We start from the raw sequence: 18,025 nt of genomic DNA on the forward strand, positions 1-18,025 counted from the left end.
TAGAAATACATGGTAGCCGAGACCAAAGGATCTAAGGCATACATTCTAGAATTACTTTGCAAGGACAAATAAATTGCATCAAAAGATGGCATCTTGCTTACCGTGTAAATGCCAATTCTACAAACAGCAAATGAAAGCTGGATACAGTCAGACATTCTCTAAAGAAATTGAAATAAAGTATTACTAAGAATTAACAGTACTGGGGAAGGCATTTTTTGAAACAGGTTTATGCCACTTTTTTTTTTCCCCCATCATATGTCTAACCTTGGGAGGGCAAAGGAATTTTTAATAATTCTGCATAAAGGTTGGTGTGGCAAGAATAGCAGGCTTCCATTCAATTCATCATCACATTTTGAGAGAAAAGTATGTCTGTTTTGGATAAATCTCATGCTTGTTCACACATAATTTTTTTTTTTAACACTCAGAAGTAAAGAACTGGTGCCAAAGTAACACACAATTACTTTTACTTACAGCTGAGTTCTTAAGTACAAACAAATACACTAGGTTTTTTTTAAAAAAACTTTGGTTTTAATGACTTAAAAGGTTTTAAGCTTGCAATTACTTCTTAGAATGACCTATCAAAAAAAGTTTGAGAAGATGTAGATCATAGGGATGTTTTTTTTTTCCATTTTCCAATTCAAGTTATAGTTAAAATTTCAGCATGACAGAAGTTAGTACAAGAAGTTCAGAGATTTTAGTAGGAAAGCCAATACACACAGTAACTATTATATAACTTCAGCTTGGGTTCTTATTTTGACCTTTGACAAAAGTCGAACATTTATTTTTGCAGCTAAATACAAAATTAAAGATGAGCTGGAAAGGAAAAGTGTGTAACTTAATTATGTATTTTCTTTAATGAACTATATATTTTGTTGATTAATTGGTCCCATAGATGAATAAGTAACCATAGCATTCCTCACACAAAACAGAAAGCCTAAGTTTGCTTTACAAGGTGGCAGAAAGAACAAGTAGAAGCCAGATTGTAGCTTGTCTCTAGTTTCTCCTTAAAACTAACAAGTTTATTGCTCTTGGCAGTTGTTTTTTTTTAAACAAAGAAGATTTATTTAAAAGCCCGGCTCTCTTGAACTATACTCAACTTTATAGAAAATTTCCATTTACAATATAGGTTAACATGCTTTTCCTTATAAAAACAGTAGACAGGCAGATAAAATTGAATTTTTAATGGAGAAATGATAGCTAGGCTTATAAGAAATGTTGAAGTGCCTAATTTATCTTCAAGGCATCACCAAAAACAGACCTATAACATTAAACCTGCCCATGTTTGTCCTCTTTTCCTTTTAACTAGGATTATAAGCCACAACAAGCAACTTTAACACTGCAGTCTCTCTGATCTACCAACATAATGCAAATCTAAAATTATTTCAATTTAGGTCGCTAGGCAGTTTTGCTTCCACTGGAGTTTTCAGACTGTTGCTGTCCTATCCAAACAAGTATCTTTCCTGCTTCGGAAACAAGTACCATTCTATACACACACCATGGAAAGGCTAAGCAGCAGAGTCAGGACCCACCAGAAGTGATGTCATGACCAAAAGTGACATCATCCAGCAGGAACATTTTTAATCCTAGGCTGCAGTCCTACCCACACTTTCCCAAAAGTTCCATTTACTATCACTGTTAGTAGTCTGTTAAAAGAGTAGCCTGTAAAAAGTACAGATCTGTAACATTTTCCCAATGCCGTAACATGCCATGATAATATAAAGTATAATACGTACATAAAAAATAGAATATTGAAATGAATGGGGACCCATCTGAAATTGACTCACAACCCACCTAATGGGCCCCAATCCACAGTTTGAGAAACACTGCTTTAGAAGGCCGCTGTGCAGCAATCCGTCAGCATATCTTACTTCATCACAACTCATGCTAGATTAGGTATGAATGGAGCTAGCTCACATGGTCAAACTGGCTCCATGAAGAGTTCTGGCCATCTTGGACACATTGTTCACATGGCTAACATGATGAACGAGCCATCTCATCCACTGATCCGTATGCAGCAGCAAGTTGATCTCTCATTGAGAACAAAACAGCTAATATTATAATGCCATTGTACAAATCGATGGTAAGGCCACACCTGGAGTATTGTGTATTGAATTTGGTGCCATCAAAACTTCCAGGCCTTGGGACTGAACTGGGATGGGGGAGGGAAGATGACAGAATCCCTTACAGTACAATCACATATAAGGTCTCTTGAAAGTGTGCCCAATTGCAGCCAAAAGGACATACTTCCAAGGTATATAGAGGATTGCAGACTTAGTTACGATTTTTTAGGAAAACCTCAATAACCAGCAAACCGATTCAGTGCTGGACTATTTTCAAGTTTTAACTACTTACTGTTTACTGCAGTTTTCTGCAAGGAGTTTGCATGGGGAGCATGAAAGAGAAAACAAACATTTGCACTCACAAGATGTTTCAAGTTAAACATTCAAGACTGCCAGGCATCTTCATTTGTTGCTTTATCAAAGCTTAAGAACAAGCAACACACGACTAAGGAATGATGTTAGACTATCAGAGTCATTACCCACCCCAAGGATTGGAATGCTACAGGATGCAAGTAGAAATAAATAAGCAACACATGTACACAAGAAAACAGCATGTGACTAGATTTGCTCCCCTGTAGTACTAAAAAAACCTAATTGTGGGATTTGATGCCGGCACCTGAACAGAACATTAGATAAACAACATGTTGTAACAATACTGATGTTCCAAAGTCCACCCTGAAGACTCCTCTTGCAACATACTTTTAATAGGGTATGTTTTAATAGGGTATGTTTTTAATCATTATGAAAATGATGAATACAGCATCTGGTATTGCTCCAAGCTTATTTTCCCCTCTATAAGAGATAAATTCTAGGCAAGAAGCCTAGGCAAGAATCCAATCTGTATTGGCTCAAAATTTGGATTGCATTGCCATAGGTAGTATGTTAGGTGAAACCAAGTGGTATGCCTTCTGCCATTGCACAGTACACCTGTCTTCTAGCAGCTGCTGGAATTACTTCCAGAAGAGCCAAAGAAGTCCTTAAAATGTTTCTTACAGCAGATTTATATTCAGGCCCTACTTAAAAAAAAGAAATGAGAGTAAATATCTTCCCTATTGGCAAAGGACATTCAAAGAACCGGAGCAGGCTAGAGTCGCTAGTGCAGACTGATCAGAACCCACTGTATGCAGACCAAACTTCTGTCGGATGCAAATACATTCATCTGCAAACTGCTGTAATATACATACACAGCGAGTTACAGATGTCCTAGTTATGGGTGGCTACTTTTGTGCTTTTCATCTCTCTTCACAGTTTTGATTCAATTGTATACACATGCTCCCTGAGGTATGGACATCCAGCCGTGTAGCTTTTGCACAGGTATAGTACGATCTTTGTTGATGCTTCCTCGGAGGCGCAATACTGCCTGGCCAGCAAAGAACTGGTTGTTTCAACCTACATCTGTTTCAGGTTATGTACAGACCCTCTGAAACATAACCTCTAAATAAGTAGGGGGACCTGATATACTGCATTTAAATATGCAAGTCAGATGCCCCCAGACCTCAGTTCTTGAGCAAGGCATCACCCTCTCATTTGGCTATCTGTGGAAATTTTCATCTTATATGGATGAACTTTTCCAAGTGGTGAAGACCAGACGTGATTGTGAGGAGCTCCAGAAGGATCTCTCCAAACTGGCAGAATGGGCAGCAAAATGGCAGATGCGTTTCAATGTAGGTAAGTGTAAAGTCATGCACATTGGGGCAAAAAATCAAGACTTTAGATATAGGCTGATGGGTTCTGAGCTGTCTGTGACAGATCAGGAGAGAGATCTTGGGGTGGTGGTGGACAGGTCAATGAAAGTGTCGACCCAATGCGCGGCGGCAGTGAAGAAGGCCAATTCTATGCTTGGGATCATTAGGAAGGGTATTGAGAACAAAACGGCTAGTATTATAATGCCGTTGTACAAATCTATGGTAAGGCCACACCTGGAGTATTGTGTCCAGTTCTGGTCGCCACATCTCAAAAAAGACATAGTGGAAATGGAAAAGATGCAAAAGAGAGCGACTAAGATGATTACGGGGCTGGGGCACCTTCCTTATGAGGAAAGGCTACGGCGTTTGGGCCTCTTCAGCCTAGAAAAGAGACACCTGAGGGGGGACATGATTGAGACGCACAAAATTACCGCAGACACTCGCCTATAAGTCGATCTCACAGATAAGACGAGGGCAGGTTTTGAGCCCAAAATCATGGAATTTGCTATGACCCTCGGATAAGTCGGAGGTTTAACTTAGGGAGGTGTCTGACTATAATTTTGTCTGATTTTACCTGAGGCCAGATCCTGAAAAGTGTCCAGTAATTGTTATCTAAGAACTGTACCATCTAATTTATTAAAAATAAAGTAAAAGATCATAAAATACATTTGTATTCAGTAGCTTTTTTAATTCTGGTCTCCACAACCTTTTTGTAAACACTGTCAGAGTATTAAGTGCAATGTAAACAACATACTAACAGAACAGTGGTTCCCAACCTGGGGTTCATGTACCCCCACGGGCACTCAACAGGACCTTTAGGGGTACTTGAAAGAGAATGGAATAATGGCAGTGCTCCAGAATGGCTTGCAGGGCCAGCAAGGCAGGAAGGGAGGTAGCTAGTTGACTGTGAAAGCCCCACCAATAGCTAATTTTTGGTGATCAATTCATGTTTGAACCAGTGATTGAAGACCAGCACAGGAAAAAAAATAAAACATAAAAAAGTGATCTATCACTCAGAATTTCTCAGGACATATCTGGTGCAGAACAGTGCAAAGGCAGAGTCTTCTGCTCTTAAGCCAGAAGCTCTACATATAACATACAACTTAGAACACAACTGGGAGTGTGCAATTCAATTCACAGCAGAGACAAGCAACAGCAAATGGCTGTGACCAAGTGCAGCTGCACATAGCTGAAACCCTATTTACTCAGAAGCAAACCCATTGCTTTCCCTGGGTGTTATTCCTAAGTAATGGTACTCTGAATTGTAGTTTGAAAGACATTTGATGGGAGTGTTTCCACTTTCAGGGAAGGTGCATCCTGCAGCTGCAACAAGCCCACCCTCACCTAGTCTGAGGGCTGTTTCCTCCTCTTGATTTACAGCAGGATCAAGGCTGTCAGGGGAGTTTCACTCTTAAAGAAGTGGGGTGATTCTGCCCTTTTCCTCTCACCCCCACCCCCTACTGCTGGCTTAGCTTCACTGCCATCTTTTCCTGGGAGTAAGCCCCATTGACAATAATGGAACTTTCTTCTGAGTAGGCATGCACAGGCGTGGGCTCAAATGCTTTCTTTTCCGTTTATACAGCATGAGGATGTGGACAGGATTCTCTAGGGTGTGAGGCCTGCTGCTTGTCTGTTTTGATCCTTGCCCGCTGTGGGGTGAGGGTGGCTGAATGAAAGGGGAGGACAATAAATTCATCCCTTAGGAAGGAGGCATTTCCAAAAGTTTTAATGATGGCAGTAATTTATGCTTTCCTGAAAGAACCCTCCCTAGCCCACATGCTTTTGGATAATTTCCAAGAGTCCAGCCTTTCTTTTTTAGCCAAAAAAATCAAGCAGCTCTAGGAAATGCTGAAGACACTAACAATTGCACCCCTTTCAATTCAGTTTCAAGTTTGGGCTATGTGGCAGAGACAGCCTTGGTGACCTTGGCTGAGGATCTGTGCTGAGGACTAGATGGAGGAGTGCATTCCTGTTGGTCCTGCTGAACCTTTCAGCTGCTTTTATCATCATCCACCATGGTTTCCTTTCGGGCTGGATAGCTGGGCTAGAGATCAGAGGTACTGCTTTGCAGCAATTCCACTCTTTCCTTGGGCATTACAGTCAGATAAGGCTGATGATACCTGTTTGGCAGCTTGTTCACTGACTTGCAGGGTGTCACAAAGATCCATTCTGTCCCCATACCAGTTAATGAAACCACTGGGGGACATCAGCCAGCAATTTGGAGTTGGATGACACTCAGCTCTCTCTCTTTCACCAGTTTCCAAGGGGACTGCTGAAGTTCTGTGGAGATGTCTGGAAGTGGTTGGAGCCTGAATGAGGGCTAATAAACTGAAATTAAATTTGGACAAGACAGGTCCTCCTGATCCAAAAAACTACAATATAGGTACAAAATCCATAACTTGCTATGGACGAGATATCACTCTTGTGGAAGAGCAGGTATGCAAGCTGGGAGATCCTCCTGGGTATGCAGTGGTACATGGATTCCCAGATGGCACCTATGGCCAGGGAGGCCTTTGCCCAACTTCACCTGGTGCACCACCTGGAACTGTGTCCAAGTCAGTCAGATCCAGTTACAGTGGTCCATCAGCAAAACGGTGACTACATGCTTCCACCTTAACAATAAATTAGCTAATGCAGCCCTAAAGGTCTATCTAAATAACAACCTTTTCCCTTACAATCCTCATCCAAAATATCTTGGAGTAACTTTGGACCAGACTCTCTTATAAGTCACACCTCGAGAACAAGTCCGCAAAAATCAATACCAGGAACAACATACTCCAGAAATTAACAGGAACAAGAATGGGAGCTTCAGCCACTACTCAGAACATCAGCACTAGGACTGATCTACTCCGCAGCAGAATACTGTGCTCCAGTATGGCTTAACAGCTGTCATACTAGCAAGATTGATGCCAGATTAACTGAAACCATGAGGAACATAAGCAGCTGTATAAGACCCACTCCTGTCTGTTGGCTCCCCGTTTTGAGCCACACAGCACCACCAGTCCTATGGAGACAAGAGGCTTTAGTGAAAGAATAAAGAAAAATCACCAGCAACCCACTTTTACCAGTACAGGCCGATCTTCCTCATCTATTGTCTATCAATCATCTATCTTCCTCATCTTAAATCCAAGAAGACTTCTCTGGCACTCACACAACATCTGCACAACAATTTTAACATCAGTGCCCAAAGGAAGGCTAAATGGGCAGTCCAACGCCCAGAAACAGTTATATAGACAATCCTACACTTAAGGTGCCAGGTTTCAACTTACCTTGCCAGCACTGGAAAACTTTGACCAGCATCCGTACCCTGTATGGTGTTAGTCAGGACTCAATGTTTAAATGGGGGTTAGTATCTACCCCACAGTGCGATTGTGGGTTCTCCCGCCAAACCATATACCACATTGTGTCTGGCTGCAAACTGAGGGTGTATACTGGCCCATGGTCTGACTTTTTCAAAGAAGGTAACTCTGTCCTTGAATGGCTGGACAAACTGGACACTGACATTTGATCTAGTCTAATTGATATATAAGTCCATGTATTATATGCCATATGTTAAATAAATAAACAGTGGTCCATGTCCTAGAGACATCTCCTTTATACTACTGTAACACTCTACATGGGGCTATCCTTGAAGAGGCTCTGAAGCTGCAGTTTGTGCAGAATGCTGCAGACTGGGTGGTCACTGGGATTTGGTGATTCATGTCTGCTATGCCATTGCTCTGAGGAATGCACTGGCTGCCCACTCAATGCCAAGGCCAATTCAAGATATTCATGATTACCCATTAAGCCTGTTCGTCCCTTAAGATCATCAGATAGGGCCCTGCTTAAGATCCCACCACCATCTGAAGCCAAGGGAATGCTAACAAGGTTCAGGGCCTTTTCTGCTGTGGCTCCACATTTGTGGAAAAAACTTGAAGACCTGAAGACAGGCCATTCTCTATATGGTTTCTAGCAGAGTTTAAAAATAGATTTCACTTGGATTTTGAGGAAGGATGATTTCCCTGGGGACCCCTTTTAAATCATTATGTATAGGTTTTATTACTCAGTGCTGATTTTGTGTTTTTATTTTGGCTGTTTTTAGATCTTTTTATCTATTCCAAATCAATGTTAATTGCTCTTATTTTGTTGTATTTATTTTTATATGCTGTTTTTAGTTCTTTTATATTGTTTTATTATATTGCATGGTATACCACTCTGTTTTGGGAAAGGGAATAACAACATCTTTTAAATAATTTTCTTGCTGCCACTTTCAAACACTATTTTTTTATGCCCATGACATGTCAATGCGCATGCATATCCCTACCCATTTAAGGATTTCTTTTTATGCTTTTCAAAAAAAGTTTGTACTGTAATAAATGTGTTGGTCTTTAAAGTACTAGAAAATCCTCTCACTTTTCTTTCAAGGTGAGACTCAGGTTGTCAGCTGCAGCCGATGCCATTTCAGTTTTTTTCTTTGCTTCAGAACTGTGAAATTCCACCAAGCGAAAGTTTTTATTACTTGTTTTATGGCACAATTAATCTTTCAATCAATATGGACCTTCAAGGCTAAATAATTTGTTTGTGAATTCCTTTGTAATTTAAATTCCCTAAGCAGAACCAGGTTCACTTGATATAGTGTTAGGATTGAACAAAACATCAGAAACACTGCATAAGAGTCCTGTTGGTTCAAGACAAGGGACCCAGCTAATCCAGCTTCCCATTTCTCACAGTGGCCCACCAGATGCCTCAGGGAGCACATCAGACAACAAGCTACCTATATCCTGTTGCCACTCTTTTGTATTGGCATTCAGAAATAGGCTACCTCTAAAGCCAGAGGTTGCAAATAGTCATTATGACTTGTATGCTTTTGGTTTTAGAGGCAGGCTGCCTTCGATTGCCAGATGCAGGGGAGGGCTCCGGTACGCAGATTGTGTCCCTTGTGTGCGCCCTGGGGCATTTGGTGAGCCACTGTGAGATACAGGAAGCTGGACTAGATTGGCCTGATCCAGCAGCGCTCTTATGTTCTTATGTAACACGTCAGATGTCCTTTTAAAGACATCTAGGTCAGGTACCATCACCACATCCTGTGGCAAGGAGTTCCACAGATTAATTACTCTCTGGGTAAAGAAATATTTTCTTTTTCTCTTCCAATTCTCTCACCGCTACCAGAAGGCTTCAGTTTAAGCCATGTTCAAAAGTTTTAGGGTAGCACCCAGAGTAATGCTTCTACTCATGGAAGCTCCCTCTGAAAACAGAAGGAAGCATTCCAGTGGCACAAAGCACCCCTTCCAATATCAAAGTTAATTTGCATTCACGGAGTGCAATGTCATGAACAGTAACTTTACTCTGGACACCATCCTTAGAGTACATTACTCAGAATACAACAAGCCTCCTACAGGGCAGTTGGATCTGCATTTGGAAGCCAGTATTAGCTATCTCGTTAGAAATTTGCCTTTGAGGCTCCTCTGTTTACTTATCTCCCATTTTGTCATGGTCTGCAAGCCTCTAACACAATTACCATCACAGTCCAGAGAATAATCTGAATTATTGTCGAGAATACCTCCAAGTGACCTGCTTTCTCTGCTCACCTGACTCCCAGTATTAAAAGAATGTGTCTGTCCTTGAAAGCCTTTTTATAGATCTATACATATCAAGATGCATTAACCACAGCATCGGAGGCCTGTGCATGCAAGAATAAGACAGACATCACAACAGAGGCTACAGTCAAACACAGGCTAGTTGTTGGACCCAGAGAAAAAGGGAAAAACTTTGCTTTCAGTGTCCTCTGACTTCAGAAAAGTATAATTCTCCATTTCTTAGCAAGGGAGATCCTCACTCTACACAAGGCAACCAAGACAGTTTGGAAACTTCAGTTGGTGCACAATGAAACTGCACCTTACTTAACATGGAAAGCTCTCAAAGAGCAGATTGCCCATGTTGCACGGCTTGTGTCAGAAGGTGGCTACGCTGGGAACTGGCCAAGGGCTCACCTGGCTGGGCTAATGCCTGAATTTTCAGTTGGAGTAGAGACAGGGGCTCCAGTACAAGACTTTGTCCCAGGACTCCTGACATATTAGTGCCAGCACTGTACGGCATACCTTACAATGAACTAATCACAAGGGATAATCCCTTCTTAAGGATGAGCGTGTCAACATTCCAGGTCTATCAGACTCAAAGCCACCATAAGTAGTTTTCAAAGAATTTCACACATCCCTAAGTTTTACTTTAGACTAACCCACAGATCATAGCAAATTCTATGATTTTTTTTCTTAAAACTTGCCGTCGACTTACCCATGAGATACTTATGCATGAGAATATACAGTGTTTCGTCTCACTTAGGGATCACATGCAGCAACAAAGGATAATGCCTTCTGCATCATAAAACCTGAAAAGTGTCAAATCAGCCTGACCCAAAACCAATATTAGATGGAACATCTATTCACTGTCTTCCATATTCTTCTCTCCCATACAGTAGCAATTTTCTCACACCATCTGTGCCATGAGTATGAAGCAGAAGTGTTCTCTCTCAAATGGCATATCATTTCCTAGTCACTGATGTGAAACATTATCCATTTCCAAGAGAGCCATTACTTGTGTGGAAAACTTCTATGAATACCAGCATTCAAGCACATAAAAGTTGCCTCAACAACTCTTTTTCACAAAATGATAGAAGCAGATTTTCAAGAAGTCCAATGTCAGTACAGTAATACCTCTACCAACAGGGGGGATCCATTCCTCCAAAGCCAAGCACAGTATCAGCCATTTTCAACCTTTTTCAGCTCACGGCACACTGACAAGGCACTAAAATTGTCAAGGCACACTAGCAGTTTTTTACTTACATGAAATTACTACATTACAATTAATTTTTAATTAACGCAATTAATACAATTAAATCATTACATGACAAAGGGCACAATCCTAACCAGGTCTAACTCAGTTGGAGTGGGGGAGGGGAGAGAATGTGAGGAAAGTGATTCTGGACCTTTGAAAGGTGTGGAGGAGTGAAGGCAGGGACAGTAAGAGACGTGCTAACTGCAATTATGAGATTTGGGGGGAATGTGCCTGTGGGAGGGAGTGGGGTGGGGAGAAGTGCCAATTGCCTGCTCCTGTATTTAAGAAAAAAGGGTGCGACCAAAAGCCCAATCCTAGGCAATATGTCTACTCAGAAGTAAGCCCCTATATAGTCAATAGGGCTTACTCCCAGGTAAGTGTGGATAGGATTGTGGCCCAAAGCCCTTCCTCTGAAAAGCAAAAGACAAGGCAGGGAGGGTCACTTTGGGCAGCTGCAGGCAACTGTGGCAGGAAAAGGGGTTTCGCCAGGCCAGCCAGTTCTTGGGCTGGTGGCCTCAGCAGACTCACTCCCTTCCAACCTGCTTGTCTGCTCCTACCTCCCTCCTTCTCACTCACTCCATGGACCTCCTCTGGGTTTCTCTAGCTGCCCAATCAGCATGCAGGGCGGACTTGATACCCAATCCTAGGTGTGTCTACTCAGAAGTAAGCCCCATAATAGTCAATGGGGCTTACTTCCAGGTAAATGGGGATCAGGTTGCAGCCTTCCTCTCACTCAGCAGCAGGAGATGCAAGTAGCCACAGCTGCTCCTTTTTCGCTGGCTGCCGCCTGAGGGTCAAAGCAGCCGCTTCTTCCCATGCGCGCGGCTATTGCCTGCCTCCTCTGACCCCACGGCACACCTAAGACAGCCTTGCAGCACACCAGTGTGCCACGAGAGCAGTTGAGCAGGAGGTCTGGTCTAGAGGGTAGAGCCTCCGTCTGCCTGAAGATAACATCCACAAGGTCGCCAGTTCGAGGCCACCAGCACCGTGCGACCTGGAAGCAGCTGACAAGCTGAAGCCGAGCAATTCCATCTGCTCTGAGTGTGGGAGGATGGAGGCCAGAATGTGAAGCCAGATCGGAATGAAACACCTGAATGTAGTGGTTCTTGAAAGAAAGAACCTTCTTTCAAATTGTAAAAATCCCTATTTAATAAGGGATTTAAATAAAGCCTGCCTATGTAAACCGCCTTGAATAAAGTCTTGAATAAAGACCAAGAAAGGCGGTATATAAATACCTGTTGTTGTTATTATTATTATTATTGAAAACCGCTGCACTATATGAAAGAGTGCTAAAGGTGATGCTGGTGAAGACTGATGGAGGCAAGGAAAGCTTTGACCCTACCCTAACCACTGCTCCCACTGGCTACAATGGCTATCAACCAAGGATGACGAACACTGGAACAAAACAATGCTAAATGAGAACGTTTTATAGGAGGTATTGCTATATATGAAGCAATAAAACAGCAGCATACACCAGACCTGTGGTAAATTAGACAATGCTGCTTGTCTGAAGTAAAGAAATGTTGATGAACCAACAGTTGACCCACAGATGTGTTTGGTTTTTCATTGGGGAAACAACATTATTAAACATTATCACAACTCTTCTGTTCTCTTACCACCTTTGGAAGCCTGAATTACAGAAAATACTTTTTGCAAGATCTACATTCTTTATACCAGGGATTCCTAAACCCTGGCCCAGGGGCCATTTGCAGCCCTCTGGGACCCCCAACCTGGCCCTCAGGGAGCCCCCAGTCTCCACTGAGCATCTGGCCTACCGAAGACTTGCTGGGGCCCACACTGGTCCAACAGGACAGCTCTCAGCACAAAGGCTGACTGTTTGACCTCTTGCACGAGCTGTGGGCCAAGAGCTCCTTCCACTGCTTGCTGTTTCACATCTATGAAGAAGCAGCAGCAGCAAAGGAAAGGCTGCCTTTGCTTTGCACTAGGTCTTGAGCTATTGAGCCAAGACCTTCATTCATTGTTCCATTTCCAACATATTCATTTATGTAAATTTATTCAAATGTAAATTAATTCTTCCCCGGCCCCCAACACAGTGTCAGAAAGATGTGGCCCTCCTGCCAAAAAGTTTGGACACCCCTGCTTCATAGCAACAGGTATACATACCTGTTTTATTATCAGTTGTACATAATGGCAGTTACTTAACTTCATTAGCATTTAAACCGACCCACCCATTCTGCTGAAACTTAATTATAGGACTTTCATTTTCCTGAATGATACACAGGCATGAGAAGGATCACAACTATCTGGGTATATAGGACTCTTCCCATGCAGTCCAAGATACCTTTGCAAGTAGGACCTGTGCATGTTATACTGAATGGGCAGAGGCTGGAAACAGACAGTACATGTGTTCGACTCCCTATGCCCCTATTCAGTGTAATGTCTGAATGTTTCTAGAAGAACAGATACATTTTGGACCTGTTGCAGCTGCAAAGACAAAGCTGGTGCGTAACGAAAATAGGGGCTTTCTTTGGAGGAGTAATAATGGGGGAGAGTAAAAAAAATTGGTGGGTAAATAATTTTTCAAAGTAATAAACTGTGGAGAATTTGAGGAAATAAATGCAGGAATAATCATGGAGAGGAACGCATGCTTTGGTGAAAATGAACATGTACTGAAAATATTTTATCTTCACATGTGAGGCAAGGGAGAGTAGCAACTCTGTTTTGTTACAACATAATCACTACTCTTGCTGTATCAGCTGTAGACCCATCTAATTCAGCCTTCTGGTGCAACAGACAGGTGGTTAGGAATGGCTCAGAATTTGTGGGGCTTATAGCATCCCTACTTTCTGGGGGTGCCTAGACTTAGGCTGTAATTCTATCCACACTTACCTGGAAGTAAGCCAAATTGACTGTAATGGAGACCTGCTTCTGAATAGACACATCTAGGATTGGACTCTCAGCCCATGGATTTGAAAGGATACACGCACTCCTAATTCTGTATGGGACAAGCCTGTTTGAATGTTAACTGTGCACAGCCACAAGTTATTACTCATGCATTAAGTGAAGTAAGAATGACGCTGAAAGTTTTATCAGGTCTCAGATGGGAGGAGACTTAAAGTTGGAGGTCATCCCAATTTTCTCAGGATTATTGCTGACAAAGGGAGAGTGATAGGGAGATTGCACACTACCTTTACAAGTTAGCCATAAACAGTTAAGATGACAATGTGAGGATAACATCAGAAAGTATTCACTGAATTAGGACACTTTAAGGTGAAGGAAAAAGTTTTATGATAAAATTGGAAATATTGAAAGTATTGCCTCTAGACCAGGGCTCTCCAGACCCTGTCTTGCAGGTTGGATCCAGAGCCCTGCCTTTAACCTTACCTGCATGAACAGTGCTTACCATTCCGCAAGGGAGCCATCCTTCCCCAACACCGATCTCCCCCAAACCAAGCTCCAACCTACTGCTTTCAGATTCCATTGCCTCAGCAGCCACTGTGCCTGGATTTCTGGGCATGCACAGTGGGCTAGAGCACAGTTTGAGGGAGATTAGCAGCAGGGCATGATGGCTCCCTCCACACAGCTGCACTGAGCACCATCAGAAACCAGAATTGAGCTCCAATAGCAGACTGAAGCTCAGTGCAGTAGCACAGAGGGAGCTGCGAGCCTCCGGAACCCTCCAAGTGGCTTCCGTACACCCCAGATATGGTAAACTGCCCCGGGGTCCCCACAGCATTGAGACTGCTGTGGTGCTATCAAGGGCCTACTACTAGGCCACTCCCCTTAAGGGGGATGGCCCAGTTCTAGTTCCCCAATGGGTTGCAGCCCACCAGCTTGAGAACTGCTCTAAATTTAAGGAGAGCATTTATCAGAATTTTTCTACCCCTTGCTTTTTTTAATATATCTTTCAAAAGAAGAGGCATATACCTGACCAAGCACGATATCCAAACACATCAAAAAAAAGTATGAACATTCAAATCTCACATTTTGTTAGAAGAAAAGTGTCACAAATAAGGGTCACATCCTACAAGCCAATTATAGCAGTAAAGCAGTTCATGAATTAAGGGTTACAACAGCAAGAGCAGGTACCAAAAAGTCTTTAAAGAGCAATTGTGCCTTAAAGTCAAAATGCTAATTGTCAGGTTACATGTAGTATACAGAGAGAGAGCCAAGAAACACAAGAACAAGTCAGCTACACTAGGTCAGGAGCATTTTGTAACTTTCACAAGAACACCAACAGATTTCAAAGTCAACTAAACACATTATGTTTGCCACAATAGCTCTTCCACAAAGTTCTGGAGCAGTCCTGCAGTTTGATGTGTTTACTCTAAAGTACAGTCAGCTTTGTCTAGATGCATGCTTCCAGAAAGCTACTTAAGAAAGTTCCAAGCTTGAAGAGTTACGACCCAATTGTTCTTAGAAGATTCAAGTTCATTACTTGTGGTTGATGAACTCTTAAAGAGAAATCTCCTCCAACACAGAAGCAGAAAACAATCAGCTCCACAAACACTATCAACACCATGTCATTTACACAAAAAGATAATTCATATCTCCTTCAAAACCTAAGATAGCTTGCTTCTCAACACATACGCACACAATTTCACAATCTAGATTCCTTCAAACAATAAAGGCAGAACACTAAGTTAACATACAACTCCCATTTAGAATGCAACATTCAATTCTTACAGAAAAATATTTAAAAGCAGCTTATTCAGACTATGTTTATGAAGTAAAGCTACCTGAGAAATCAAGGTAGTCATGTAAGTCACCAGTGCTTATGAAAACAGTTTTGCAGGTACAGTCTGAACAATCCTTTTGGCATCACATGAGATGGCACTTCTTTCAGCGTTCAACAAGAGCCAAGAACCTCCACACACACGCAAATCACACCTCTCCCATATCACTATGACATATATCATTAATGGTTTGCCATGTACTTGACTAATGTCACAAAACTACTACAGGACAATATGTATTTTGAAAGGCAGATTGTGGCTTGGAAACACAGGAAAGACTACTGATGGTTGAGGCCAGAAACAAGTCTGGCCAGCAAGGGACATTATCAAGAACATAGAAAGTACAGTAATAAAAGTCGGCTCATGCCAGGATGTGCACAGCTTCATCAGCAGTTAGACTATTTTGGTTGACATCTTAAGAAACAATAGCAAGCAGACACTTTACAGTTTCAGGTTCTTATTTCACCTGTAGAAACATCAGAACTTAAGAAGAGTCCTGCTGGATCAGCCCATCTAGTCCAGCTTCCTGTGTCTCAGGAAGTGGCCCACAAAATGTCTCAGGGAGCACACAAGACAACAAGAGACCTGCATCCTGATGCCCTCCCTTGCATCTGGCATTCTGAGGTAGCCCACTTCTAAAATCAGGAGGGCACCTTACGCATCATGGCTTGTAACCCACGATGGACTTTTCCTCCAGAAACTTGTCCTATCCCTTTCTAAAGGCATCTAGGCCAGATGCCATAACCACATCTGGGCAAGTAGTTCCACAGGATAACTAGGTGCAGAGTAAAGAAATACTCTGTTAGTTTTGTCCTAACTCTCCCAACACTCAATTTTAGCAGATGTCCCCTGGTTCTGGTGACAATTCAGATGCTTGTCACCAAGCCTTTCATGAACCTGAAAACTCCTGCAACCTTGAAGCAGAGCCATGCGATACAATCTCTTTCTGTACAAATAAGGGCAATGCTAATTAAATGCTGTTTTAAATGGTACTGCTGAATACCAAACTACTCAGGTGCTACACGACTCAAGCCCGTGGTTCCAATTTAGTGCAGTCAAGCGTCTCCTGTGCTTATACAGTTTAGGGGGAAAGCCTCTAACCAAGGTCAGAACGTTAGAGATCTAATAACCAAATAAGTGGGACCTACAGAGCACTTTAAAAAACCACTCCAGCTTATTAGCCTTTTAACAGTGCTGATCATCTGATTAAAAGCTTGGAGTTCTGAAGGATACCTATTCCCTAATCCTGAACTCAGGCGAAAGAGGCACAAGTGGGGAAGGCTTTGCCTGGTTTCCCTACATTACAGGGAAAACTGGCCGAGCTAATTTTCAACCCTGATGCTGCTGCAAGGACCTTTACTCACACACCTGTCAGCACACCCATGCCACTAGTTCACATGCACACCTTCAGAAGCTGCAGTCAAAAAAGACATACAGTGGTAGGCTGGGAGCACAGTGGGAGTGCATGGGGAGGTGGAGGGAGAATCCCATCAGGGATGTGTGGTGGGTGGGTAGGCAGGTGAGGCGGAGCCTCCCCAGAAGAGCCCTTCAAAAAGCGCCACCGCTATGGGAGGTGTGCAAGCACCCACAACCCACGCGATGTGTGGTGGGTGAGGAGGCAGGTGAGGCAGAGCCTCCCCAGCAGAGTCCTTGGAAAAGCGCCGCTGCGTGCATGGGTTGTGGGCGCTTGCACACCTCCCACGGCGGCGGCGCCCTTCGAAGGACTCCGCTGGGGAGACTGTGCCTCACCTGCTTTTCCCTGGGGAGGCCCTGCCTCACCTGCCTCCCCACCCCCCGAATCCCCTTCCCTTGACGCACCGAGCGTGCCTACCAGATAATCCATGAACTGGGGCAGCAGCGGCTGGGAGGTCTGGAAAGAAGCCTGCGCTGACCAAGCAGCCTCCAGCGGGGCGAGCAGAGACCGGCGACTGGCTGGGCGAGTCCTGGGCTGCCAGCCGCGGGAGGCTCCTGCAGCAGGGCAAGCGGCGCACTGGCTGGAGCTTCCCCGGGGAAAGGGGCGGAGGTGCCGGTCAGCCTCTCTGTGCTCCGGACGGGCGAGGAAAGAGCCGGGACTGCAGCGCTGCTGGGCGCCCCGGCTGGCCACGCGCTCCGCGGGACCGGCGACAGTGGCGGTGGCGACGCCGCTCGCGCTCGCAGCCAGACCCGGGCGGGAGGCGGGCACGAGAAGCCCAGCCCGCTGTTTCAGGAACTGGGAGAGTTTCCCTGGAGCGTCACCGTCAGCTGACCGCACACGTGAACGACTCTTCTTAAAGAGACACGCGCAGGGCGGGCTCCGAGGACGCGGCTGGGCGCGCGCCTGCCCCCCTCTCGCACGGGAACGGGGTCACGTGTCAAGGGTCGGTGTAGACACAGGTATCCCCCCTCCCATTGGGGGAGGGGCCTGCAGGGGGGCGCAACCCAGGGAGGGGGAGAAGAGGTGAGAACAGGCTGGCTGCGGGTGGGAGAGGAGGGAGGAGAAGGGGGCTGCCAGCAGGGGCGTCTCGAGAGGGGATGCAAAGCACTGAGTCTTGCAGGGGCCCCTCCCCCACCTGGAATGGTTCGGGGGGCCTTTGCACACTGCGGTGCAGCAGCACCTCCTTGGCACCCCCTGTTTTGCTCCCCCACCAGGAGTGATTCTGGGGTGCCTTTCGCACTGCGGTGAGACTCCCTGCAAAACCTAGTGCTTTGCACCCCTATCTGTCCCCCCCCCCCGCCCTGGAATAATTCTGAGGGGTTCCTTGCATGCTGCAGTGAGGCTTTGTAACTTTCTGCT

At 44.1% G+C, this 18,025-nt stretch overlaps 1 protein-coding gene across 1 annotated transcript in view; it reads right to left on the reverse strand.

Moving 5' to 3' along the window:
* Positions 1-17,463, reverse strand: part of ARL15 (ADP ribosylation factor like GTPase 15) — a 227,815-nt gene extending 210,352 nt beyond the window's left edge. The window contains exon 1 of the mRNA XM_066615185.1: positions 17,084-17,463. Within this exon, the coding sequence (XP_066471282.1) occupies positions 17,084-17,095 (12 nt within the window). The 5' untranslated portion in view covers positions 17,096-17,463. The remainder of the gene's footprint in view (positions 1-17,083) is intronic.
* Positions 17,464-18,025: the final 562 nt, after the last annotated feature.

The sequence above is a fragment of the Tiliqua scincoides genome, chromosome 2, assembly GCF_035046505.1.
Source record: "Tiliqua scincoides isolate rTilSci1 chromosome 2, rTilSci1.hap2, whole genome shotgun sequence".
NCBI lineage: Eukaryota > Metazoa > Chordata > Lepidosauria > Squamata > Scincidae > Tiliqua > Tiliqua scincoides.